At 43.1% G+C, this 23,112-nt stretch overlaps 1 protein-coding gene across 1 annotated transcript in view; it reads right to left on the minus strand.

The window, feature by feature from the left end:
- polg (polymerase (DNA directed), gamma) overlaps positions 1 to 23,112 on the minus strand; it is a 50,226-nt gene that overhangs the window by 5,721 nt on the left and 21,393 nt on the right. Inside the window, exons 12-22 of the mRNA XM_078529992.1 lie at positions 22,532 to 22,618; positions 21,856 to 21,975; positions 19,428 to 19,588; positions 18,239 to 18,292; positions 17,669 to 17,786; positions 15,540 to 15,675; positions 14,196 to 14,442; positions 11,308 to 11,430; positions 9,828 to 9,996; positions 8,653 to 8,861; positions 7,884 to 8,044 (exon numbers count right to left, since the gene is read on the minus strand). Of these exons, the coding sequence (XP_078386118.1) occupies positions 7,884 to 8,044; positions 8,653 to 8,861; positions 9,828 to 9,996; positions 11,308 to 11,430; positions 14,196 to 14,442; positions 15,540 to 15,675; positions 17,669 to 17,786; positions 18,239 to 18,292; positions 19,428 to 19,588; positions 21,856 to 21,975; positions 22,532 to 22,618 (1,585 nt within the window). The remainder of the gene's footprint in view (positions 1 to 7,883; positions 8,045 to 8,652; positions 8,862 to 9,827; positions 9,997 to 11,307; positions 11,431 to 14,195; positions 14,443 to 15,539; positions 15,676 to 17,668; positions 17,787 to 18,238; positions 18,293 to 19,427; positions 19,589 to 21,855; positions 21,976 to 22,531; positions 22,619 to 23,112) is intronic.

The raw sequence follows: 23,112 nt of genomic DNA on the forward strand, positions 1-23,112 counted from the left end.
GCAGCGGAACTGTACTCAACCGCAATTTGTAACCTCATGGCCCGGCATATACCCCACTCTTCCATTGCCACCAACCCAGGCGATCAACCCTGGTTCAATGAAGAATGCAGGAGGGCATGCCAGAAGTAGCACCAGGCATAGCTAACAATGAGGTGTCAACCTGGTGAAACTACAACACAGGACTACTTGCATGCCAAACAGGATAAGCATAACATACACAGAGCCAAGTGATTCCACAACCAACGGAATAGATCAAAGCTCTGCAGTCCTGCCACACCCAGTCATGAATGGTGGTGAACAATCGAACAACTCATTGGAGGAGGAGGCACCACAAATGTCCCCATCCTAAATGATGGAGGAGCCCAGCACATCAGTGCAAAAGGTAAGGCTGAAGCATTGGCAACAATCTTCAGCAAGAAGTGCCAAGTGGATGATCCATCTCGGCCTCCTCTGAGATATCAAGAAGCGGCTGAGGGCATTGCATACTGCAAAGGCTACAGGCCCTGACAATATTCTGGCAATAGCACTGAAGACTTGTGCTCCAGAACTTGCCAAGCCCCTAGCCAAGCTGTTCCAGTACAGCTACAACACTGGCATCTACCCAGCAATGTGGAAAATTGCTCAGGTATATCCTGTACACAAAAAGCATAACAAATCCAACCTGACCAATTACTGTCCCACCAGACCAGTCCACTCTCGATCATCAGTAAAGTGATGGAAGAGGCCATCAACAGTGCTATCAAGCAGCACTTGCTTAGCATTAACCTGCTCGTTGACGCTCGGTTTGGGTTCCGCCAGGATCACACCTTTTGACCTCATCACAGCCTTGGTTCAAACATGGACTGAAGAGCTGAACTTCAGAGGTGAGGTGAGAGTGACTACCCTTGACATCAAGGCAGCATTTGATGGAGTGTGGCATCAAGGAGCCCTAGCAAAATTGAAGTCAATGGGAATTGGGAAAACTCTCCGCTAGTTGGAGTTATACCTAGCTTACAGGAAGATGTTTGTGATTGTTGGAAGTTAATTATCTCAATTCCAGGACATCACTGAAAGAGTTCCTCAGGGCAGTGTCCTAGGCCCAATCATCTTCAGCTGCTTGATCAATGACCTTCCTTCGATCATAAGGTCAGAAGTGGGGATGTTCACTGCTGATTGCACAATATTCTGCACCATTTGCGACTCCTCAGATACTGAAGCAATCCATGTTCAAATGCAGCAAGACCTGGACAATATCCAGGCTTGAGCTGACAAGTGGCAAGTAACATTTGTGCCACATAAGTGTCAGGCAATGACCATCTCCAACAAAAGAAAATCTAACCATCGGCTCTTGATATTCAAATGGTATTGCCATCGCTGAATCCCCCACTATCAATATCCTGGGGGTTACCATTGACCAGAAACTGAACTGACTAGCCACATAAATACTGTGGATGCAAGAGCAGATCAAAGGCTAGGAATCCTGCAGTAGGTAACTCACCCCCTGACTCCCAAAGCCTGTCCACCATCTACAAGGTACAAGTCAGGAGTGTGATGGAATACTCTCCACTTGCCATGATGAGTGCAGCTCCAACAACACTCAAGGAGCTTGACATGATTCAGGCCAAAGCAGCCCACTTGATTGGCACCCCTTCCACAAACATTCACTCCCTCCACCACCGACGAACAGTGGCAGCAGTGTGTACCATCTACAAGATGCACTGTGGAAACTCACCAAGGCTCCTTAGGCAGCACCTTCCAAACTCACGACTGCTACAATATAGAAGGACAAGGGCAACAGATACCTGGGAACACCACCACCTGAAAGTTCTCCTCAAAGTCACTCACCATCCTGACTTGGTAATATTTTGCCGTTTCTTCATCGTCGCTGGTTCAAAATCCTGGAACTCCCTCCCTCTCAGTGCTGTGGGTGTACCTATACCTATGGTTTAAGATGGCAGCTCACCACCACCTTCTCAATGGCAATTAGGGATGGGCAATAAATGCTGGCCTAGCCAGCCACGCCCACATCCCGTAAATTAATTTTAAAAATGACCCTGGATTTTATGTCCCTTGTCTTGCTGGGGAATTTACCACTACAGAATAGTATGTCATCTACATGATATGGTTCAGCTCAATATTAATTCATAAGTGTTGAATAGCAAGTTAGTTTGCTCCTGTGATAGCAGCAATTAAAAGAAAGACCCACTTGTTACTTTTAGGTAATAGTGCCTTCAACATCGAGCAGGGGTGTGGGAACCAAGAGAAAATATGAGGGAGGAATACCAGAGTACACAAAATACTGGGAGGCACAGATAGCATTAGTATAGAGAATAGTAAGTTAATAGGTGAAGTCGGGGTGAGGGAGAAAGTAACAAAATGTAAATCAGGGTTACTATGCAGGTATATGAATGCATGGAGTACAGTAAATAAGATTGAGGAGTTACAGGCACAGATTACCATGTGGAAACATGATGATGTGGCAATAAAAGAGACCTAGTTCCAGGAAGGGCAGAACTGAGTGTTAAATATTCCTGGGTACAAGGTGTTCAGAAAAGATAAGAAAGGAGGGGTGGCAGTATTGGTGAAGGAGAGCATTGCAGTGCTGGAGAAAGGACATCACAGAGGGTTTAAGGACAGAACCAATTTGGCTCGAGCTAAGGAACAAAAAGGGAGCAATTACTTTGCTCGGTGTAGTCTATAGACCGCCAATTAGTGAGAAGGATGTAGAAGAACAAATCTGCAGGGAAATTACAGACAAGATGCATCCAAGGATATTGAAGGAAGTGACAGTAGAAATTGCAGGGGCACTGGCCATAGTTTTTCAGTCTTCCCTAGACTCAGGGGAGGTGCCAGAGGACTGGAGAATTGCAAACATTACACCCTTGTTCAAAAAAGGTTGAAAGGATAAGCCCAGCGAATATAGACCGGTCAGTTTAATTTCAGTGGTGGGCAGGATTCTAGAAACAATTATTTGGGATAGAATTAGTCATCACATAGAAAAATATGGGTTGATAAGGAAGAGCCAGCATGGATTTCTAAAGGGGAAATCATGTTTAACTCACTTGCTGGAGTTTTTTTGAAGAGGTAACGTCAATGAGGGTCGATGTGGAGTACATGGACTTTCAAAGGCATTTGATACAGTGCCACACAACAGACTTGTGAGAAAAGTTATTGCTCATGGAAGAAAAGGGACAGCAGCAACGTAAAAATTGGCTGAAAAATAGGAAGCAGAGTAATGGTCAATGGATATTTTTCGGGCGGGAGAAAGGTTTGCAGTAGGGTTCCCCAGGGGTCGGTATTGGGACCCTTGCTTTTCCTGATATATATTAATGATATAGATCTTGGTGTGCAGGGGACAATTTCAAAGTTTGCGGATGATACAAAGCTTGGGAGTGTTGTAAACTGCACGGAGAGTGTAGAACTTCAAAAGGACATAGACAAGTTGGTGGAGTGGACAGATAGGTAGCAGATCAAGTTCAATGTGGAGAAGTGTGAGTTGATGAATTTTAGTTGGAAGAGCATGGACAGACAATATAAAATAAGGGGTGAAATTTTGAAGAGGGTGCAGGAGCAGAAAGATCTGGGCGTATATGTGCATAGATCATTGAAGGTGGCAGGACAGGTGGAGAGAGCAGTTAATAAAGCACATAATATCCTGGGCTTTTTAATAGGGGCATGGAGTACAAGAGCAAGGAAGTTATGCTGAATTTACACAAGACACTCATTAGACCTAGTAGGAGTATTGTGTACAGTTCTGGGTGCCACATTATAGGAAGGATGTGAACACATTGGAGTGAGTGCAGAAGAGGTTTACAAGAATGGTTCCAGGGATGAGAAACTTCAGTTACAAAGATAAAATGGAGTGGTTGGGTCTGTTCTCCTTGAAGAGAAGGCAGCTAAGAGGAGATTGGATAGAGAGGTTCAAAATCACGAGGGGGCTGGACAGAGTAGATAGGGAGAAGCTGTTCCTGCTCGTAAAAGGTTCAAGAACGAGAAGGCACAGATTTAAAGTGATTTGCAAAAGAAGCAAATGTGATGTGAGAAAATCTTTTCCATACAACAAATGGCTCGGGTCTGGAATGCGCTGCCTGAAGTGTGGTGGAGGCAGGTTCAATCGAGGCATTCAAGAGGGCATTGGATGATTATTTGAATAGAAACAATGTGCAGGGTTATGAGGAAAAAGGTCAATAGGTCTAGGTCATAATGCTCATTTGGAGAGCTGGTGCAGACACAATGGGCCACGTAGCCTCCTTCTGTGCTGTTAAAATTTTGTGATTCTCGGTTCCTCTTTGAGATGGGAAGAGCTGATCATAGTCAACAATACATTAATGGACTCGGATTCTTAAGAATGTGCACCCCCCCCAAAAATCGCCCATTATCAAAGGTTTTTTAAAGAGTTCATTTTCTACCCCACCTCCACCCCTCGATGGTGCTGATTCTTGCTGGGATACAACATTGCCCTTCACCAGAATGCTATAATTGTATCAGCCTAATCAATGAGTGCTGAAAAGCTATTCAACTCAGGGAGGGGCAAGAGAGAAGGGGCATCATTTCTGTGAGTGATCCCGTACACTTTCCTACAGGAGTCACTGGATAGCAATCAGCGGAAACCCTGGGTGATTTTCTCCTCCCTAGCTCAGATGCCACTGTACCACTCCAGTTTTAGATAGTTTAATATATAATCACGTATTAGGGAGAACCATCATCTTGTTTGGGGGGGTGAAATATGAAATCCACTGCTTGAGGCTTGACAAAAGCTATGCTTGTGGGAGGCAGTCAGAGTGTTAAATGGGCCACTTGCCAACATTTAGAACTTTTATAAGATTCATTTTTGTTTTGCAGATGGTGCCAAAAAACACAGATGTATATTTTGTAAGCTTCAAAAGATAATGACTAAAGTGGTGCCACATTAATCTTTTAAAGCAAAGAGTAAACCTGATAATTAATTAACATCTGGCACTGTGCAGCTCCTGTAAGCCTCTGTCAATTCTTTTGTACATTGTAGACCAGAGGAACTGCAAGCCTCCTGCAGAGGAACCAATTTGTTCGTTTGTCTAGCACGTGGATGTGAGACATATTCAACCTTAATTTAGAGTGGAGTGTTGATGAGTTAGTCAAAGCTCACATCACACTGATCACAGAAGAGAAGAAAATTTAGCAACACAAAGAGGTCTATTAGACTCAACAATGTTTGTCTATTTTTTTTCAGATCATCTCTAACTTCTCTCTCTGGAGATGAATCCAATTGCGTCTCTACCTATTTACACCATTTCAATGGTCTTCCCTGGTCACTTATTCCACAACAGTCAAGCCTTTCACTTCCCGTCTTGTTGCCAATTTCTTAATCTGTAACATGTGTCTCCTGGGATTTGAACATTTTGTCTGGATTAAGTTTTGTCAAATGCCTTCACAATCTGGAAAATAATCCAGTTAGATTACCTCAAAATGGTTTCTTTCTGAAGATCACAATAACATTGAACACCTGTACTCCGGAATCTAGAATAGTGTCAGCCCCCATCTACAATGCTTATGGTACAAATCAGGAAAACTATACAATGAGGTGACTAAAGAAGCAACAATCACATAATTGGGCTAACTAATTTACAGAAATATTAGACACCAGAAATGTATTGTGCTGTCTAGCAGCTGAAAATTAATTGGGAAGGTGAGAGAGTACCGTAGACAGATCTGAGAATATCCCTTTTCAAGACAATGTGGCCAAACAGGTTGATGATCAACTGTAAATCCTTCCAAAAAGCAGGAGAGTTTCCTGGTCAGCCATACTACAGAAGGCAATGGCAAACCACTGCAGTACTTTGCCAAGCGTAATCATGGACCAATCCAATGGAAGTCCATGGTTGCCAACACCCTCTTAGGGCATGGTATCTAAAGGATGGGTAAGATCTAATAGAGAAGATGGAATAACAACGACATAGTTGTTCAGAGCAGGTATCACCAATATATTAGCTAAGCTGTGATGTTCCACTTATTAACCATGGCTCCTCTGCTCCATTTTTAAAGATCACGGGTTACTGGGGGGGGCCACGACAGTTAAAATGGAAAATGAAGGTTTAAATAAGTATGGAAATATAAACCAGCTGGGTGGGAAGCACTTAAGATTGAAAGTCTCTTGCTTCGCCCCAACAGCAACATAACTGTAAATGTAACTCAAAATATTAGCCTAACTTTCTCTTTCTGCTTTACTTGTATTTCTATTTTGATCCAAGTTTCCAGCATTCTCTCTTCATTGTTTTGGACATTTTACTGCATCCAATTCCTCAGGTAGGAACACTGTAAGACCGGAATCTCCTCCAACTGGGAAATTTATGCAACATCATTTCAAACCCACTGACATGTTTTGACCCCATGATTGGAACTATAAATTACAAAAAGATAAGCTGCAGTCAGCAGTACAGGGCCGGGCAGCAAGGGATTAATTCGGACATTTAGTGAAAAAAAAAGACTCATCGAAAGGGTTTGGTCATTGACTAACGCAATCAAGAAGTCTGATTACACAATATAATGGCACAAAGGACATATCATCAATACAACTGGCATCACACTGCAAGGTTCCTTCGTCATTGACATCATAGGGAGACTGGATAGGCTAGGGTTGTTTTCCTTAGAGCAGAGAAGGCTGAGGGGGGGACCTGATAGAGGTATGCAGAATTATGAGGGGCATAGATGGGGTAGATAGGAAGAAACTTTTCCCCTTAGTGGAGGTGTCAATAACCAGGGGCCATAGATTTAAGGTAAGGGGCAGGAGGTTTAGAAGGGATTTGAGAACAATTTTTTTCACCCAGAGGGTGGTTGGAATCTGGAACACACTGCCTGAGGGAGTGGTAGAGGCAGGAGCCCTCACAACATTTAAGGAGTATTTAGATAAGCACTTGAAAACCATTGCATACAGGGCTGCAGGGCTAAGTGCTGTAAAATGGATTAGGATAGGTGCTTGATGGCTGACGTGGACACGATGGGCCAAAGGGCCTGTTACTGTGCTGTATAACTCTATGATAATACACTCAAAGAATTATGCAACTAAAGTCTGCATCACAGACAATAGCATTGGAAATAGGGTCATTCAAACTCTCATTAACTTTGGAGCCGGGTGCTGTTTCTGTGCCACCTCAAACAGCAGGAGAACTGCTCATACAATGAGAACAGATAATATTTGTCTGGATACATCTTCCATGGAAAACCCCGTATTGTTTCAACCAGCAGGAGCTGGTGACATGTGTCTGGACTGTGTGTAGAATCAACTAAATTGAGATTGGAACAGCAGGAAATATGTTTTGACATGTCTGAGTTAAATTATGTAAAGAGGAGCAGATTTGAGTATCTGGGCTGCAGTTGAAGGTTAGCTGGTCACCTTGACTCAGGCCTACAGTCAACACCGGACAGACCAGCCATGTTGGGGATTGTAAGTTTCAGCCAAAACGCAGTGACATTGGTCTGAGGGTTTTGTGAAGGTTTGGGGTGAAAACTTGGTGTTTTTGCTGGTACCTTGTAATTTGTTTCAGCCAAACTTTGGTGATATTGATCTGAGGATTTTTTTTTCCCTTAAGGTTTCAAGCCAAGGTGTTTTTCCTGTGTTTTTTACAAGTTTAAACTGAGTCATGGGGACTTTGTGTGGAGTTAGCACTTTTGTAAGTTTAAGCCCGAGTCGTGGTGACTTCATGTCGGGTACTGGGAATGGGGTTGTTTTAAATTTTGAGGTTTTGTATTGTGGGTGATTAAATAAAACGACTGTGAATTATTAAGAAACTTGTCTCGCTGGTCATTCTTTCAAGCCAAACGCTTGTGAATCTGGTGTCACGAACTTGAGTGTGGGGAGGGTCTCTGAGGGAAAAGGGGAACCCCAACAGCACCAAGTTCACAATTTGTCACACAGCTGATAACTGTACCTTCTGGGATCCCGTATCGTCTTTGCAGCCCTGTAATATTAGATGGAGTTTGACAATCCATCGTCACCTCCTTCCTCAGGCATTGATCGACATCCACTGTGCTAAAGAACGCTACGGACTGTGGGAGATCCTGCATCTCTAGTTTGTAGGCAAACATGCAGCTTGAAATGGAAAAAAAAAAATTGGGGTTCACTGTTGCCACAGATCAGCTTCCAAAATATTTCATACACCATATTTCAAGTCCATCTTTCAGATTAACTGCTCTTCATCAAACAAATCAATAAATTTCCCTGCATATTTTTCCAAATTCTTGTCTCCTGTCCTGAAAATTTTGACTCTTGAAATACAGCTCCATAGGCACTGACTGGCATCAAACACCTCACCCAAGTGCCCATTCTTCATATTTAGGTATAGACTGAGTGGTGGGAAGCAGTTAACAGTAGGGGGCCTAATCCTTGTGACCTCACATGCGCTTTTAAGCAGGTCATGGCTTAATGGTCAGAAGCAGAAACTCTGACGAATTTCTTAATTCAACATCCTCCACATTACAGTGCTAATTGTAGCACCTCAATTAGTTAATTTAATAACTGATCTTGAGACCTTCTGAGCTGTGTTTTTCAGTCCCACACTGGACAGTGCATACATCAACTGAGCATTGGGGGGGTGACAAAAATACCAGTTTAATTTTGCCTGAGTAATATCTACTTGAAATCGAAGTTAACATCTAGAAAAAGAAAGCTGGATCTGAAAGAAAAAGCAAGTCTCTTACCGTGTTAGAAGGTTAGTAATCTGCAGTGCCAGTGCAGCTCGATATCTGTCTTCACTACTCACTAAATAACGGACCTCATCATGAATGCTGATGCAGAATCTACCATCAATACTGAACTCCTCGAATAGCCACCTCATGGACACCAACATCAGGTGCAGGTAATCCACAGCCGAACTCTGCACTACCCAGTTCACACGGCTGGTCATGAACTGTGGAGGGGAAGGAACGGCGGAATGTCAAAACAGGCAGAACTGGTTCCGCACGCCTGTAGGGCGTATGGTCAAATTTTTGCTCGTGGAGTCTTAAAGTAACAACTGGAATTGTTTTCTCTCTCTCTCTCTCTCTCTCTCTCTTCTCATCCCACCACCACCCTCTACACAGCATGGGCCTGTGCTGAACAAACTAGGTTTTAATAACGCTCAGCATGGAACTTGTTTGTCGACACTCAGGCCAGCAACCACAGTTCTCTGAAAGAGGACAGTAATGACCTATATTATGAATAGACATATTACAATGCACAGACTCACAAATGCCAATGTAGATCACAGAATAAACTCACTTTTAAAAAGAGTACTTAAATTCTCAAAGAATCTTGGATAAAAGTGCAGCGGGAGAGAAAAATCTCAGTTTGCACACTTTCCCTTTCATGTATGAGGGAAAATGTTTGCAAGATGTCTGGTAATAGCCTGGGAGCGTTTATTTATTGATAAGCTCAAGAAAAAGGCTAAGTCCACGATACAAAACAACACCAAGGTTGCAAAGAACGGGAGACAAAATACAGAATAAAAACAGTAAAACTGGAAAGGCTCAGCAGGTCAGGCGGCATCTGTGGAGAGAGAAACAGAGTTATTAGCAACTGAAAGGTCATTGACCTGAAGCGTTAACTCAGTTTCCCTCTACAGAGATACTGTCTGATCTCAGTATTTCCAGCATTTCCTGTTTTTATTTCAGAATTCCAGCATTGGCCGTATTTTGCTTTTGCACAAATTAAGTTAGTTCAGGATGTTGCATTCAGATGACTCCTAGCTTAGGCTTTAAGGCGTCAGATGGATAATACTGCCCCTGTAGAAATGCCATTTGTGCTTAATCCCAAGTTTGTTTCATTTTTAGACATTGACACATGAAATCTTTTTTGAAATGGAAAGTAGAGATCAGATTAAAAGGGTCAGCAATACCTCAGATCCTACTGCACTTGGTTCCAGAGCTCTGCTGATACAGCAGTCCAATACTGGAGTTTGGGGAGAGTGAGATGTGGCGATACTTTCCAATTTATTGAACATTTCGGACTCTGTGCCCCCACTCCAGACCCTGCGCTTCACAACCCTCCATTTAGCACCATTAGACCTGTATAATCCAAGCGAAAGGAAATACTTTAAAATTGTTGAACAATTCCAAATGAACATAGCACAGCGATGGGTGGAGATAGAGAAACGATGCAGCGAGGCCCATACCGTGCTTTTGGGGGGCTCTGGATGGGCTTGATAGAATTGTAGCAGATCCCTGCTCCCCACCCAAAAAGGTTGCGAGCTGTAATTGGATGCACTTCCAATTCCTCACTGCATGACATCTCACACGGCAGATAGGGTTTTCAATTGTAGGAAGATCTTAGCTGAGTCTAATCACATCTTCAACACTTACATGAAGCAACAGGAGGTATCGATCAGCAGTGAGCATCCTGGCCGATTCCCCCACTGCTTCGTAGCTCAAAGGCACCAAGCTAATTATCAGAGATCAGCCAAATAAGCACAGACCAGATATTGGCTTCCAGTCTGTCATCCACAGGTGCTTACTCTAAAGTCATGGTTGTTGTCTCTTCACTAACTCTTGTGAGGGGTGTCCTGGGATAACTTCTCACAGCTTTCTTTTTTCCTGTCCATGCACAAATAAATGTGTTTATATAGTGCCACTTCGCAGTGACACAGCTGAAACTCAGTGATGGACAGGGGAACGAGCAAATCTCCATCCCAACATTCTGTGACACTGCCTGTTGATAAGGGTTCTGTCATACTCAGCCACTTTAGCCTTCAACATTTACAGACCCTGCCGGGAGGCTAAGGCCAACTTCATAATCCTACAATAGCTTCCAATGACATATTCAGTGTTTTGATTTACATTGGCCACATCTAAATAATTTCATTTAATTTCCCCAGGTATAAGCTCCTCTTGTTTTCTTGTTTTATAGTCTAACATTTTTGCTCACGTTAGCTAGAGGAGCATATCCCTGGATGTATAAATACGGTTCAAACTAAATAAGACAAATCTGGGCAAAGCAGTATTTCTATATAGTAATGTTATTCTGCACAGTACTAACTTCTTGTCCGAAGCCTGCTCACATTCACGACAGTGGATGTGGTTCCCCTAGATAGTGAGCTATTGCTTTCAATCACCATTATGAGCACTGGTTCAGTCTTGTATTTTCATACCAATTTCAATTACTATAGTTATAGGCTAATACTGCCTCCTCACAGCGTTCCCTTGCTCAAGAGCAAAAAAAGGAGAGAACTGAATCCAAATCTGTGAATCCATAGAGGAAGAAAAGGTGGCCTGCAAATGGGAACCTTGGATGAGGAGGAATGCTGACATAGATAATACTTATATTTAGACATTTTTTTTTAAGCTTGGTGTACATTTAGCAATTTCCAAATGCGCACTGACCTTTTCGCTGCCTCTCTCTGGATTTTCCGTGCCTCTGAGGCAGAGACTGTTCCATTGTCTGCCCTTTCCACAGAGATGCTCAGCTCCTTTGCCAGCCACTCCCCATCTTCTGAAAGCACACACCTGTTTCAAAGCAAAGCAGCAGATGCAATTCACTTCACTTCAGTTTCTGCTTTTTTAATATTAGTGCAATGAAATGAGACCATAAAGAACTCTTAGGGCGTTAGGCTTAATGAGCTTACCTCCTCCTCATTCTTAGCTGTTTTTGAACTATCAGCTTATATCAATTATCAGTAGGAAAATTTCAATATACTTTTATTTGTTTTTAATAAACTCGTGCCACACCCAACGTTTATCTTTAAATCAACATAATTAAAAAGAAACATTATCTGGCCATTATCACATTACTGTTCGTGATGTGTGCACATTATCTGCTGTGTTTCCTACAGTGACTATACTTCAAAAGTACTTAATTGATGTTAAAGTGCTTTGGGATGTCCCGAGGTTGTGAAAGGCGCTTCATAAATGCAAGTCTTGGTCACTGATCGGTTCCTCCCACTTTCCTTTTCACTAGAAATACATCTAATCATTTGCTGAAATCATTTATTTTGTCTGCTGTACTGGCCTTGCCTGATCCTCCTCAGTGTATATCAGGATTTGCATCTGAAGTACGGACAAGCTGCTGACACTCACGATTTAAGCTCTCACTGGGCTATTGAATGAAGTATGGAAGAATATTTGGTGCTTAAGGAAATATAACTCAGCGAGACCCACTGTCTTCTGGAATTATGGGGAAAAGAGGGGGGACAAATGGACATACAGCATTTTAGGAACTAGAGATAGTTTTAAATAAGTTATATGTGTATGTGTGTGTTAGGATTAAGGCATATCTTTAAGTTTACGTTTAATTTGTATTTCTGAATATTTGTGTGTTCAGATGGGGGAGGGGGGGGAAGCTTGAGTTTTAGTTTCATTTTAAAAGATGTCTGCATTATAATTAGATTTTATAATTCCTGAAGGGGGTTTAAAACAAACACAAGGTAGAAAAACTGTGCTGTTGCCTAGCAACAGGAGGCCCACACAGGGACAGAGAAACAGAAAGCAACCAGTCCCCAAAACCAGGGAGCGGAACAGGAAAGGTCCCAAGAGGATTGTCTAGTCAAAGAACAAGGACAGAAATCTGAATGAGATCCTGTTAAGTGATGTTAAAAGTAAGGAGCAGAGAGGAAGGCTTAAAGGGGAGAAAGCTGCAGGATGCAGACTTAAAGCAAAACAGGCTTGCGAGAAGCCAGAAGATCCAAGGAGACAGCCGAAGATCTGTAACTCTTTACTATGGGAATGTGAAGCAGTGGTGTTCTGTTGGCACAGCTGAGCATTTCAGAGAGGAGTATGTGGAAGGCAAATGCGCATGGCAATCCAGGGTAGAACAACAGAAGGAGGGTTCAAAACCTTGGAGGCGGAGAGAAAGCGTCATTTGTGAGAAGATTCCAAAGTGGGCTCTTCGAGAGTGGGGTTTGGAAACCCTCATGTGAAAGAGGGAGTTCAGTGAGACCGGTTGGCTCACAGTGTGACAAGCATCTGGGGGGAGTTGTTAAGAGTTTGGGGTGGCATCTGTCACCTGGTTTCAGAGTGCAGTGTGCCTGACCACAGGTCACTTTTTGGTTTACATGGACTATGTACTTACTGTGACTATGAGAGGATAAGATCGCTTTTGTTATCTTTGATAACTTGTGTTATCCTTATGAATCTGCATATATCTGTAAAGGTATAATTGTGAGTGAAGGAATGTTGTAACATAGTTAATCTTTTCTTGTTTAATAAATGCTTTATTCTTTTGTTAAAAGTCCATCAGCTGATTCCTGTGACTCTGTTCAGTAGCCACTCTCCACGTTTCTAAACAAAAAAGTTAGGATCTATCAAACTGGGTTCCGTCCTGGGATCTGACTTGTCCAGTAGTAACATCAGCTGGGATCCTAACATATTCCTGAAAGGTAATTATTTTAATTCAGTGGGGATTCATCTCTCTCAACTGTTCACGTACTGAGATTCTTTTCTATTATAGTTCCATGTGATCCATCCCAGGTAGACAGAAAAGTTTCCTCAGATGACAATCAAGGATTTTAATGGAAGAGAAATGGATGTGGCTGCACCACAATAACACACACAAAATTAGCGCGAATGTGTGAGCTGGTTCAGAGAAGAGCTAGACTCAGACGTTTACAGTATAGAAGGTGGCCATTGGGCCCAACATGTCCACGCCAGTCAACAAAGATCTGACTACACTAATCCTATTCTCCAGCACTTGGCCCATAGCCCTGGAGGCTATGGAAATGCAAGTGAATATCTAAATACTTCTTAAATGTTACGAGAGTTTCTGACTCAACCATCCTTTCAGGCAGTGAGTTCCAGACTCCCACCATCCTCGGTGAAAAAATTTCTCCTCAACTCCCCTGTTAACCTTCTACCTCTTACCTTAAATCTATGCCCCCTGGTTATTGACCCCTCTATTAATGGAAAAAGTGCCTTCCTATCCACTCCATCTATGCCCCTCATAATCTTATATAACTTTATCAGGTCCCCTCTCAACCTTCGCTGCTCCAAGGAAAACAACACCAGCCTATCCAATCTTTTCTCAGACCCTCAGACCATTTATCCTGGTAAATCTCCACTGCATCCTCTCCAGTGCAATCACAGCTAGTGAGAGAAATGGAAAAATCAAGTGATACAATGGTGCCCACCCAGGAGGTGCCTGGTGCTGTCAATGAATGCCTCCGTCTCATGCTCTCCAGCATCGCCAAAGGCCAAATAAGCTTCACTGTAATCAGGTTATTTATCATTCACAATGAATTGGACAGAGAGTAAATGATGTAGAGAGAGAGAGATCTCACCTTCGGATGCCCTTGGTCGCTGCGTACATCTGCCGCGCTTTCTCTTCGGCTTCCTGAGGTGTCAGGCGGTGGTTAAACTGCATGAGAAGCCGTTCTGCGAATGGCTGCCCTGCACCATATATCCGTCCGTAATTGAAAATCTTGGCATGCTCCCGGCTGATTCCCACAGTGGCAGCTGTCTTGCTGTGCAGGTCTGTCCCATTGCTCTTTTTCCCCTGAAGTGTCATCCAGCCAAACGCAGTGCAGCCTGAGCGGAGAGGGACGCGTGAAAAGTAATTTATATCCAAAGGTAAAAGAGCTACTAAATGGAATGGTTTGCTAATTGCATCAGACTTCAGAGACAGAGTGAAAAATATTTCATGATCCCACTGAAGAGAAATATCCACAACATCCTGATACTCCAGGGCATATACAGCGACTGTCTATTGACACCATTGTATCAGTCGATGATTTGAAGTCAGGGAGGGGCTTAAGGCAGGACTCAAAGTCTATTTACTCCGCAAACTGCAAAGCAAACCAAGACTACTTATGCAGCAAATAGAGTCTGTTTAAACAGTGGAAATCACTGCAGGAGTTCCTCAGGGTAGTGTCCTCAGCCCAACCATCTCCAGCTGCTTCATCAATGACCTTCCTTCCATCATAAGGTCAGAAGTGGGGATGTTCGCTGATGATAGCACAATGTTCAGCACCATTTGCAACCCCTCAGATACTGAAGCAGTCCATGTCCAAATGCAGCAAGACCTGGACAATATCCAGGCTTGGGCTGACAAGTGGCAAAAAATATTCGTGCCACACAAGTGCCAGGCAATGACCGTCCCCAACAGGAGAGAATCTAACCATCGCCTCTTGATATTCAATGGTATTACCATCGCTGAATCCCCCACTATCAACATCCTGGGGGTTACCATTGACCAGAAACTGAACTGGAGTAGCCATATAAATACTGTGGCTACAAAAGCAGCTCAGGGGCTAGGAATCCTGCAGCGAGTAACTCACTTCCTGACTCCCCAAAGCCTGTCCACCACCTACAAGGTACATGTCAGGGGTGTGATGGAATACTCTCCATTAGCTTGGATAAGTGCAGCTCCAACAACACTCAAGAAGCTTGACACCGTCCAGGACAAAGCAGCCCCGCTTGATTGGCACCCCATCCACAAAAATCCGGTAAAATTCTGCCCCATGTGTTCGTGGAATCTGTGCACAATAAACATTAATTAGCTGCGCTTCCTTAATATGCAAATTGTGTAAATGAGATCAACACCTGAACCTTACAATGTAGTCCACATTTGGGGTTTGTGTTTCTATGAGTCTGCTATACCTCCACACTCAGTGTGACCAGCTTACCATGTATTCCAGCAAAATGGGTTTCCCCAAGGATGGCCGCAATCCACAGCTCCTGCGAGTCAACATCTGCTCCGACCAGGTGGTACCCAGGCGGTACCTGAACCATTGCTTTTAGTTCACTACCCACACGATCGGTCTGTGAGGGAGGGAAAGGAATGCAATCTATTTACAATCTTTATGGGGTTAGTCACAAAACAACGGCTCCCAAGATCACACTTCACTGAGTAAATTCAATGCCCTGATCGGTCATGTGTGGATCAGGAAAATTCCATCCTGAACGTGTGCAGTTAGCTGTAGGAGAGCCACAAATGGACACGGGGAGGGACGGGAGGGGAAGAGAATTCAGCTGATGATTCAGCTTCAAGCACAACCCAGCGACCTTTCCACCACTTGCGGATGCTACATGTCACTACACTTGTGATCTCACACACAACACACACTCTGTGGACACTTGGGGTATTTTTGATTTTATGTTGAAACTTACCTCCACGCCTTTGTTAACTCTACACCTGACCCATCCATAAATTTGAGCTCATCCGAAACTCTGCTACAATGATACTAGCTCACGCCAACCCATGTTCATTGACCTACACTGGCTCCCAGTCTCATTCAATTTTAAAATTCTCATACTTGTTTTCAAGTCCCTGTATGGCGTTGCCCCTCCCTACCTCCAATCCAGTGAGTGCCCAGAGCTCCTTCATCTCTGGCCTCTTGCCCATCTCCTATCTTAGTTGTCCACCATTGGCAGCTGTTTCAATTGCCTAGGTCCTAAATTCTGGAATTTCTTCCACAAACCTTTCTGGCTCTCTCTCTCTCTCTCCCCTCCATGAAGATGTCCCTTAAAACCTCTCTCTTTGACTACGCTTTTAGTAAATTTTACCAGCTCTGTCTGACCTACTTGCCTTTGTATCTCCTAATGTGGCTTGATATCAAATTTTGTGAAGCTGCTTTGGACATTTACCATGTTAAAGGTGCTATATAAATGCAGGCTGTTACTGTGTGGTAACATAGAGCAAACAATTGGAAGCCAACTTTGCACCTCTCCCATTTGTTGTTTTCACTGAAGTGAATGGAAATGAAAATTAGGTGAGATTTATAACGGGTTGCCGATTGCTATCATCAGTTTTATACGATTGCACATGTCCACATTACCCCAAGTGCCTCCAGTGTCCTGGTTCATGCTTGAAGATTTAGTTGCTTGGTGTAGGGAATTGTGTCCCAGCAAAAGTTAATGTTTTCAGGACAAAAAAAGTCTTAAAAGTTTGATGCTAACATATTAATTGAGGCTCATACACCATTAAGGGCTTCTAATAATGCCTGGTTGCAAGAGCAGCAGTAAAACACTGACGTCCTAACACTCTTCACAAAAATAGGGACTTAGCCCTACTTTACAGTTTCTTGTAATATTCAGCATGCATGTTTTTTTTTTGGTAAGGGGTTCATTAACAAGGGATGTTAGTACTGATTAGAAAGAAAAAAACAACTTGCATTTATATACAGTTTTCCATGACCACTGGAAATCGCAAAACACTTCACTGCCGATGAAGTACTTCTGAAGTGTAGTCATTGCTTTACTGTAGGAAGCACAACAGCCAATTCTGCGCACGACAAACTCCCACAAACAGCAACATGATAATGACCTGTTAATCTGCTCTTTTGTGATGTTGATTGAGGGATAATTATTGGCCAGGGCATCAGGGATAACTCCCCTGGTCGTCCTCAAAATAGTAGCACGGGACCTTTTACATCCACTGGAGCAAGCATAGCAGATGGTTTAATGTCTCATTCAAAGGACAGCACCTCTGACAGTGCAGCATTCCCTCAGTACTGCACTGTAGTGTCAACCATGATTTTTACTCTCAAGTCCTGGAGTGGGACTTGAACCTGGAACCTGGGCTCAGAGGTGGCGATGCTGCCAACTGGGCACGGTTGATACATTCACGTTCAAGCATTTGTTATCAGCATTAAGCAAACGCAGGTCAGGTCCAGCACAGCTTCAATACAGAGTAAAGTTTCCTCTACACTGTCTCATTAAACCATTGCCTGTAGATGAGGACAATGAGGAACAGTTGGTTAACAACTGTGTTTAGAGGTCTACGTTCCTGATATTCTCTATTACCGTCACATACCCGTGCATTGCTGGCAGTTAGCCAGGTTGGCTCGACCGCCCGCCGGGTCACTGTGCCAGCAGTAATGACTTGTGGTAAAATGGCTCCATAATCGTTCTCTTCATCATAGGAAGGATGCCTGCAATTGTGAAAGTGAAACATTTAAAAGGACATGGTTAACATTCTAATAATGTCCATTGGCCGTAATGTGTTCCTAAAGGATTAAGTTCACAGAGCACTACTCATGTTCAAGAAGGTCCGGCTCCCAGTATGTTCTAGTTCAGGTAAGCTTTCTAGTCAATTTTCTTTCCCTCACTGTGAGGGACAGCCTTGGCTCAGTGCCGTTACCCAACAACTCCAAGTTACTAGTGTGAAAACCTTGGGTGGAGACAAATCTGGGTTCAAGTGTGATGCCCTCCCTGGTAAATAGGCGGTTAACACTGAATCTCTAGGTTCACAAATGAGGGACAGGCACTTGAGTGGTATCCACTAGGGTAATCAGATCCCAGCATGAATGCAATGTCATCGGAGAGTGGGGATCAGGAAATTCAACAAGGTAAAAAGCCCAAAGACTGATGATAATATACACACCTTGTGACTGTTGGAGGTAGCTCGCTTTTCTTCAGCATCAGAACCATTTGAGAACTGTAGAAGGTAACAAGTTGGCATTATTTCATTACGTAGTTTAAATGCCTCCTCCTGCTAACATGCTTAGTGGGGCTGATAACAGCGAAGTTAATATCGCCTGCAATCTAGGCCCCAGAAGCTCAACATATGGTATAATTAGTGTTGCACTAAGAACACTGAGGTTGTGTGGTAAGCAGGTTCATACAGTTCCTGAAAGTATGTCATACTCTGCGTGACGGTGGACATTCACTTTGCCCTTCGTATTTTGTCAAGTAGCAATTCACAGAAATGAGCTATTTCCTGTGCAGCACGCATTATCATGCATTTGCTGTAACGCTGCTGCATGGTTACTTTGCCAGCAGGGGGCGAGCTTGTTGACAATGGAGGAACTTTTCCTTCTGATGGTCTCAGGTGAGGCAGACAAGTTACTCCCTAGTGCTTAGTTCTTTGCACACGTGCATTCAATAACAACTGATATTCACATAGCACCGCTGACATCATAAAATCTTCCACGGTGCTTTACAGGAACATTACAAGACAAAATATGACACTAAGCCATATAAGGAGATATTAGGTCAGATGACCAAAGCTTTGTCAAAGTTAAGAAGTGTCTTGAAAGAGGAATGCGAGGTAGGGAGGCAGACAGGTGCAGGGAGGTAATTCCAGAGCTTAATGCAGCTGAAGGCATGACCAACAATGGTGCTGCGATTAAAACTAGGGATACTCAAGAGGCCAGAATTAAAGGAATGCCAATATCTCGAACACCTCTCAGCTCAAAATTATCCCAAATTCAGGACTAACTATTCATATTGGCTGCCGAAAATAAATTAATTTGAAAGAATTTGATGGGTCAGAATATAGAGGTCTTTACCATGCATCCAACCTGTGCTGCACCTGACCAGACCTGCTTGATGCTGACAGAGAATTCTGTTCCCAGCCACTGTCAAAATTCATTATACTGAGCTTGTATAATTCAAACCAGAGACCATTTCCAGGAAATTGGATGTAGCCAGAGTTATCCACAATTAAACTCACACCAGTATCACCTTCCCTGCTGCCAGACAGTCTGCACTGCCTACACAGCCCTGTGTAGGGTGAGACTGCGGACAATGCGTAAATGTGGGTTAAGATGAGAGAGGGGATCATCTATCACCTGATTCTTTTCTGGGCATTCCTCCAGAATGAGATCATCTTGTTGATTTCCAACGCTCTGGTTGCACTTGTTGCACTGGTGCTTGCCTGCAATGTGCCATCTTCCATCTTAGAGAGGAAATCCTTCGCAAAGGGGCTCCCGACATTGTTCTGATTCCCATCCTGAAGTAGGTCAAGGAAGAAAACACATTAAGTTTTAGTTTCTCCATTACATCGCCTATTTCTATCCCAATACTGAGGAAATGTTGAGTAAGGTGAAGTTCACAGGCACAGGTTGGACTCCCAGAGATCATGGAAAACCACTTTGCCAGAAATGGCAGGCAGCATTTTCATTCCCACCCCCCCCACAGCAACGGGAGTACCATAGTGTAGCGGTTCTGTTACTGGACTAGCAATTCGGAGACCTGGATAATGATCTGGAGATAGGAATTCAAATTCAAATAAACTGAATGTAATGGCACAGCCCATGCTAAATGCTGAGCTGCTCAAATCCCAAAGGGAAACTTGAAACAACTGCCACAACTGTTTTGCAAGTTGTATATTTCTTTCAAGATGCCTGCCTTGAATTCAGTGTCATAAGACCACCGAGTCTTGCTGGTTTTTTACAAAACTAAATTAAACATTTATTAATGGAAGAAATTATTTTAAGCACGTACATAGGTCTACAAATTACTACTATCATAACTCCTAGCTCCCCTAATTAATCCGACTCCCAGTTGCACCTCCATTAAGACAACAATAAAAAGAAAACAGATTTTAACAATCCCAGGCAAAGTAACACAGTACCCTAAACAGTCAAATTCAAAGTAAGCTTTTCTCAGCTTTGGTTCCTTGTGGACATCTGCTTGAGGCTTTTCACACTTGTGTTAGATCTGAAAATGCCTGACCTTACATACAGACTTCTCTCCTTTATACATATTTTCCCCTTTGAATGAAAATGCCCATTGTTTCATTATGTCTTTGGACTTTACCTCTCTATTAATAAAAATCTACCGTAGTACTAATTTTACCAGTAATCTTTGGGAAAAATAAACACAGTTTCTTAACTTCATCTGGCTAGGTGAAACATTTCAGAATTCAAGCTAGTCTGGTTTATTTAAAAATGCAAACGTTCCCTTTACACCTCACATTCTAAAACTTCACCCATGTTTACCTATTTAGCATTTCAAACCTAGCTTTTTTCTTACATCAAAGCCTTCAGACCAGTTGTCTTTAACTCAATTAATTCCACACCACCCACCTCCCCACACACACACACCCCCCCCTCCTCCCCCATAGACACCACTATTACCCTACTTTACAATAAATTCCAATAACATTTTGAAAATTATTATATCTTCCTGACATGAATAAGAAGCTAGTTTCGGTAACAGTCACCTTGAAACTACCAGATTGTCACGAAAACTCAACTGGTTCATTCATGTCCTTTAGGGAAGAAAAACTGCTGTTCTTACCAGCTCTGGCCTATATATGATTCCAGACTTACAGCAATGTTGTTGATTCTTAACTGTCCTCTGAAATGACCTTGCAAACCATTCAATTATATTCTAGCAGGTGGCATACCACCACCTTTTTAAGGGCAATAAATATTGGCCTTGCCTCAATCTCTCTCAAATGACATTGCATATGAAATTACTTAAATTATGCCCTGACTGTTGTTGTCTCAACAGTGTGCAGCCAATTTGCATACATCTAGGTCCCACAAATTGGACCCTCCACCACTCTTGCGCAACCTTCCCAACAAGTGAACTGCTGAGGACTGACCTCACCAATCTCCTTCTCATCTTGGTCACTCCATCCACCACTGCCACTTTGGACTTTGCCATTGGATCAATAATCACAGCCCCTCTACAGATTTCTTTGTGTTATAATAACTTCATGGCTTTGCCTCACACTATGCATTGTTACTACTCCTCCCCTGAATTCTCAGCACCTTTGATTCTGTTTCCCCATCGTTGGCGGCTGCGGCTTCAACCACCTAAGCCTTCCGCTCTGGAATTCCCTCCCAAAACCCTGTCATTCTCTCCATCTGCTTCCCCTCCTTAAAAGCCACCTCTTTGATCAAGCTTTTGGTAATCTCTCCTATTCTGGCCCAACCCCCATTGTTTGGTTAAGCCTCTGTGAAGGACCTTGTGCATTTTCCTATGTTAGTGGCACAACGCAAATGCAAAATGCTGTTGTTGATGTCCTTCATAGTTGCATTGTCTGTTGATACTCACGGGTAGACAATGAATGGCCATTTGCACGAGGTATTAAAGGATGCCTGTACATGTGGAATCATAAACCAGTGACTGTCAACATGCTCAAGAGGCAAGGGGAGAAAAGTGGGAGAAAGCAAGGTTACCACCATCAGATCAACCCATAGCCAAGTAGTTTTAAAAGGCTAAAAGCACAGAAAACAATCAGACCAGGAAGGAAAAATAACAAACCTTGTGTGGAAGTTTGAAAAACCAGCAGCCAGGCACGTTGACCTCATTATATGGGCCGTTTCCATGATGATACAAGTGGCAGCTGTCCTCAAGAAATGCTTGTGGCTCTGCCTCCTGATTCTGATTATTAAAAAAAAACAAGTAATGACATTCCGCATCACTGGAAATTATATCAACCAATCTAGTTGAATAAATCAATATTCATGGCAATTTACAATGCAGGACAATAGTTCAAATGCCACATGACCTTCTAGGCACAGGGAATATTATTTTGCAGGGGCTAAAGACAAGAGGTGTTACGAATCTGTTGGGGATATCATGGTATTTTAATATGATCAGTTACAATTTTTAAACCCAGTTAGAAATCAAGATGAGGCAGTCATGATAGGCGAACAAATGGATGAACACCATCTATACCAGAGGGATGAACACCAATGGTGAGGTCTGCATGATCTTGCCACTCTCACTGCAAGTGGACTACAAGTCCATGCACAGCATGAGAGAAATATTACATCCTCCTGAGAGGGTAGGTGGGGCCTCTAGTCTCATCACCAGGTGAGAGAAATGCCAGATTGCTGACTAGATCACCCATTCTAAGCAGCTCTCAGAACAAGAAGAGAAATAGAAGAAAATACTGCACCATATTTAAAAAGAAGAAATGGACTCAGGGCTTCACCTGCGCAGAATTCTTCTTTCTGCTCCCATTACCAAACCCTTGGAAATCAGCTTCATGTTCGTTCTCCAAGTGGCTCAGCTCCTCCACCTGGTGGCAATGAATAAATTCGTCACAAATAATCCCAGGAATTTTGCTGCTTACATCCTATTATAAGGCCAATTTGCTGTTTGTCCTTTTCCTTCCTCCCAGGAAAGCACACTCTGTCACTGGAGCACAGTCCTACCAGTCACTGGAGTACAGTCCTACCAGTCACTGTACGCACATTTGGTACCTTGTTCCAAATTGCCATTCTTAGGGTTTGAGCCTAGCTGGTGAATGTCGGTAAGCTTTTTGACAATGGGCAGCATCATAGTTGGGACAGGTTCGAACAGCACCCCTGATTAACAGTGGATCCTGGTCTGGCAATGCCTCGATTTTAAGAATTCTTATTCTTGTTTTCAATTTCCTCTATGGTCACTCCCCTCCCTATCTCTGTTATCTCCTCCAGCCCAACAATCCACAATCCTCACACTCCTCTAATTCTGGCCTCTAGCACATCCCTGATTTTAATTATTCCAACATTGGCGGCTATGCCCACAGCT

This window comes from Cetorhinus maximus, chromosome 26, assembly GCF_964194155.1.
Source record: "Cetorhinus maximus chromosome 26, sCetMax3.hap1.1, whole genome shotgun sequence".
NCBI classification, from domain to species: Eukaryota; Metazoa; Chordata; class Chondrichthyes; order Lamniformes; family Cetorhinidae; genus Cetorhinus; species Cetorhinus maximus.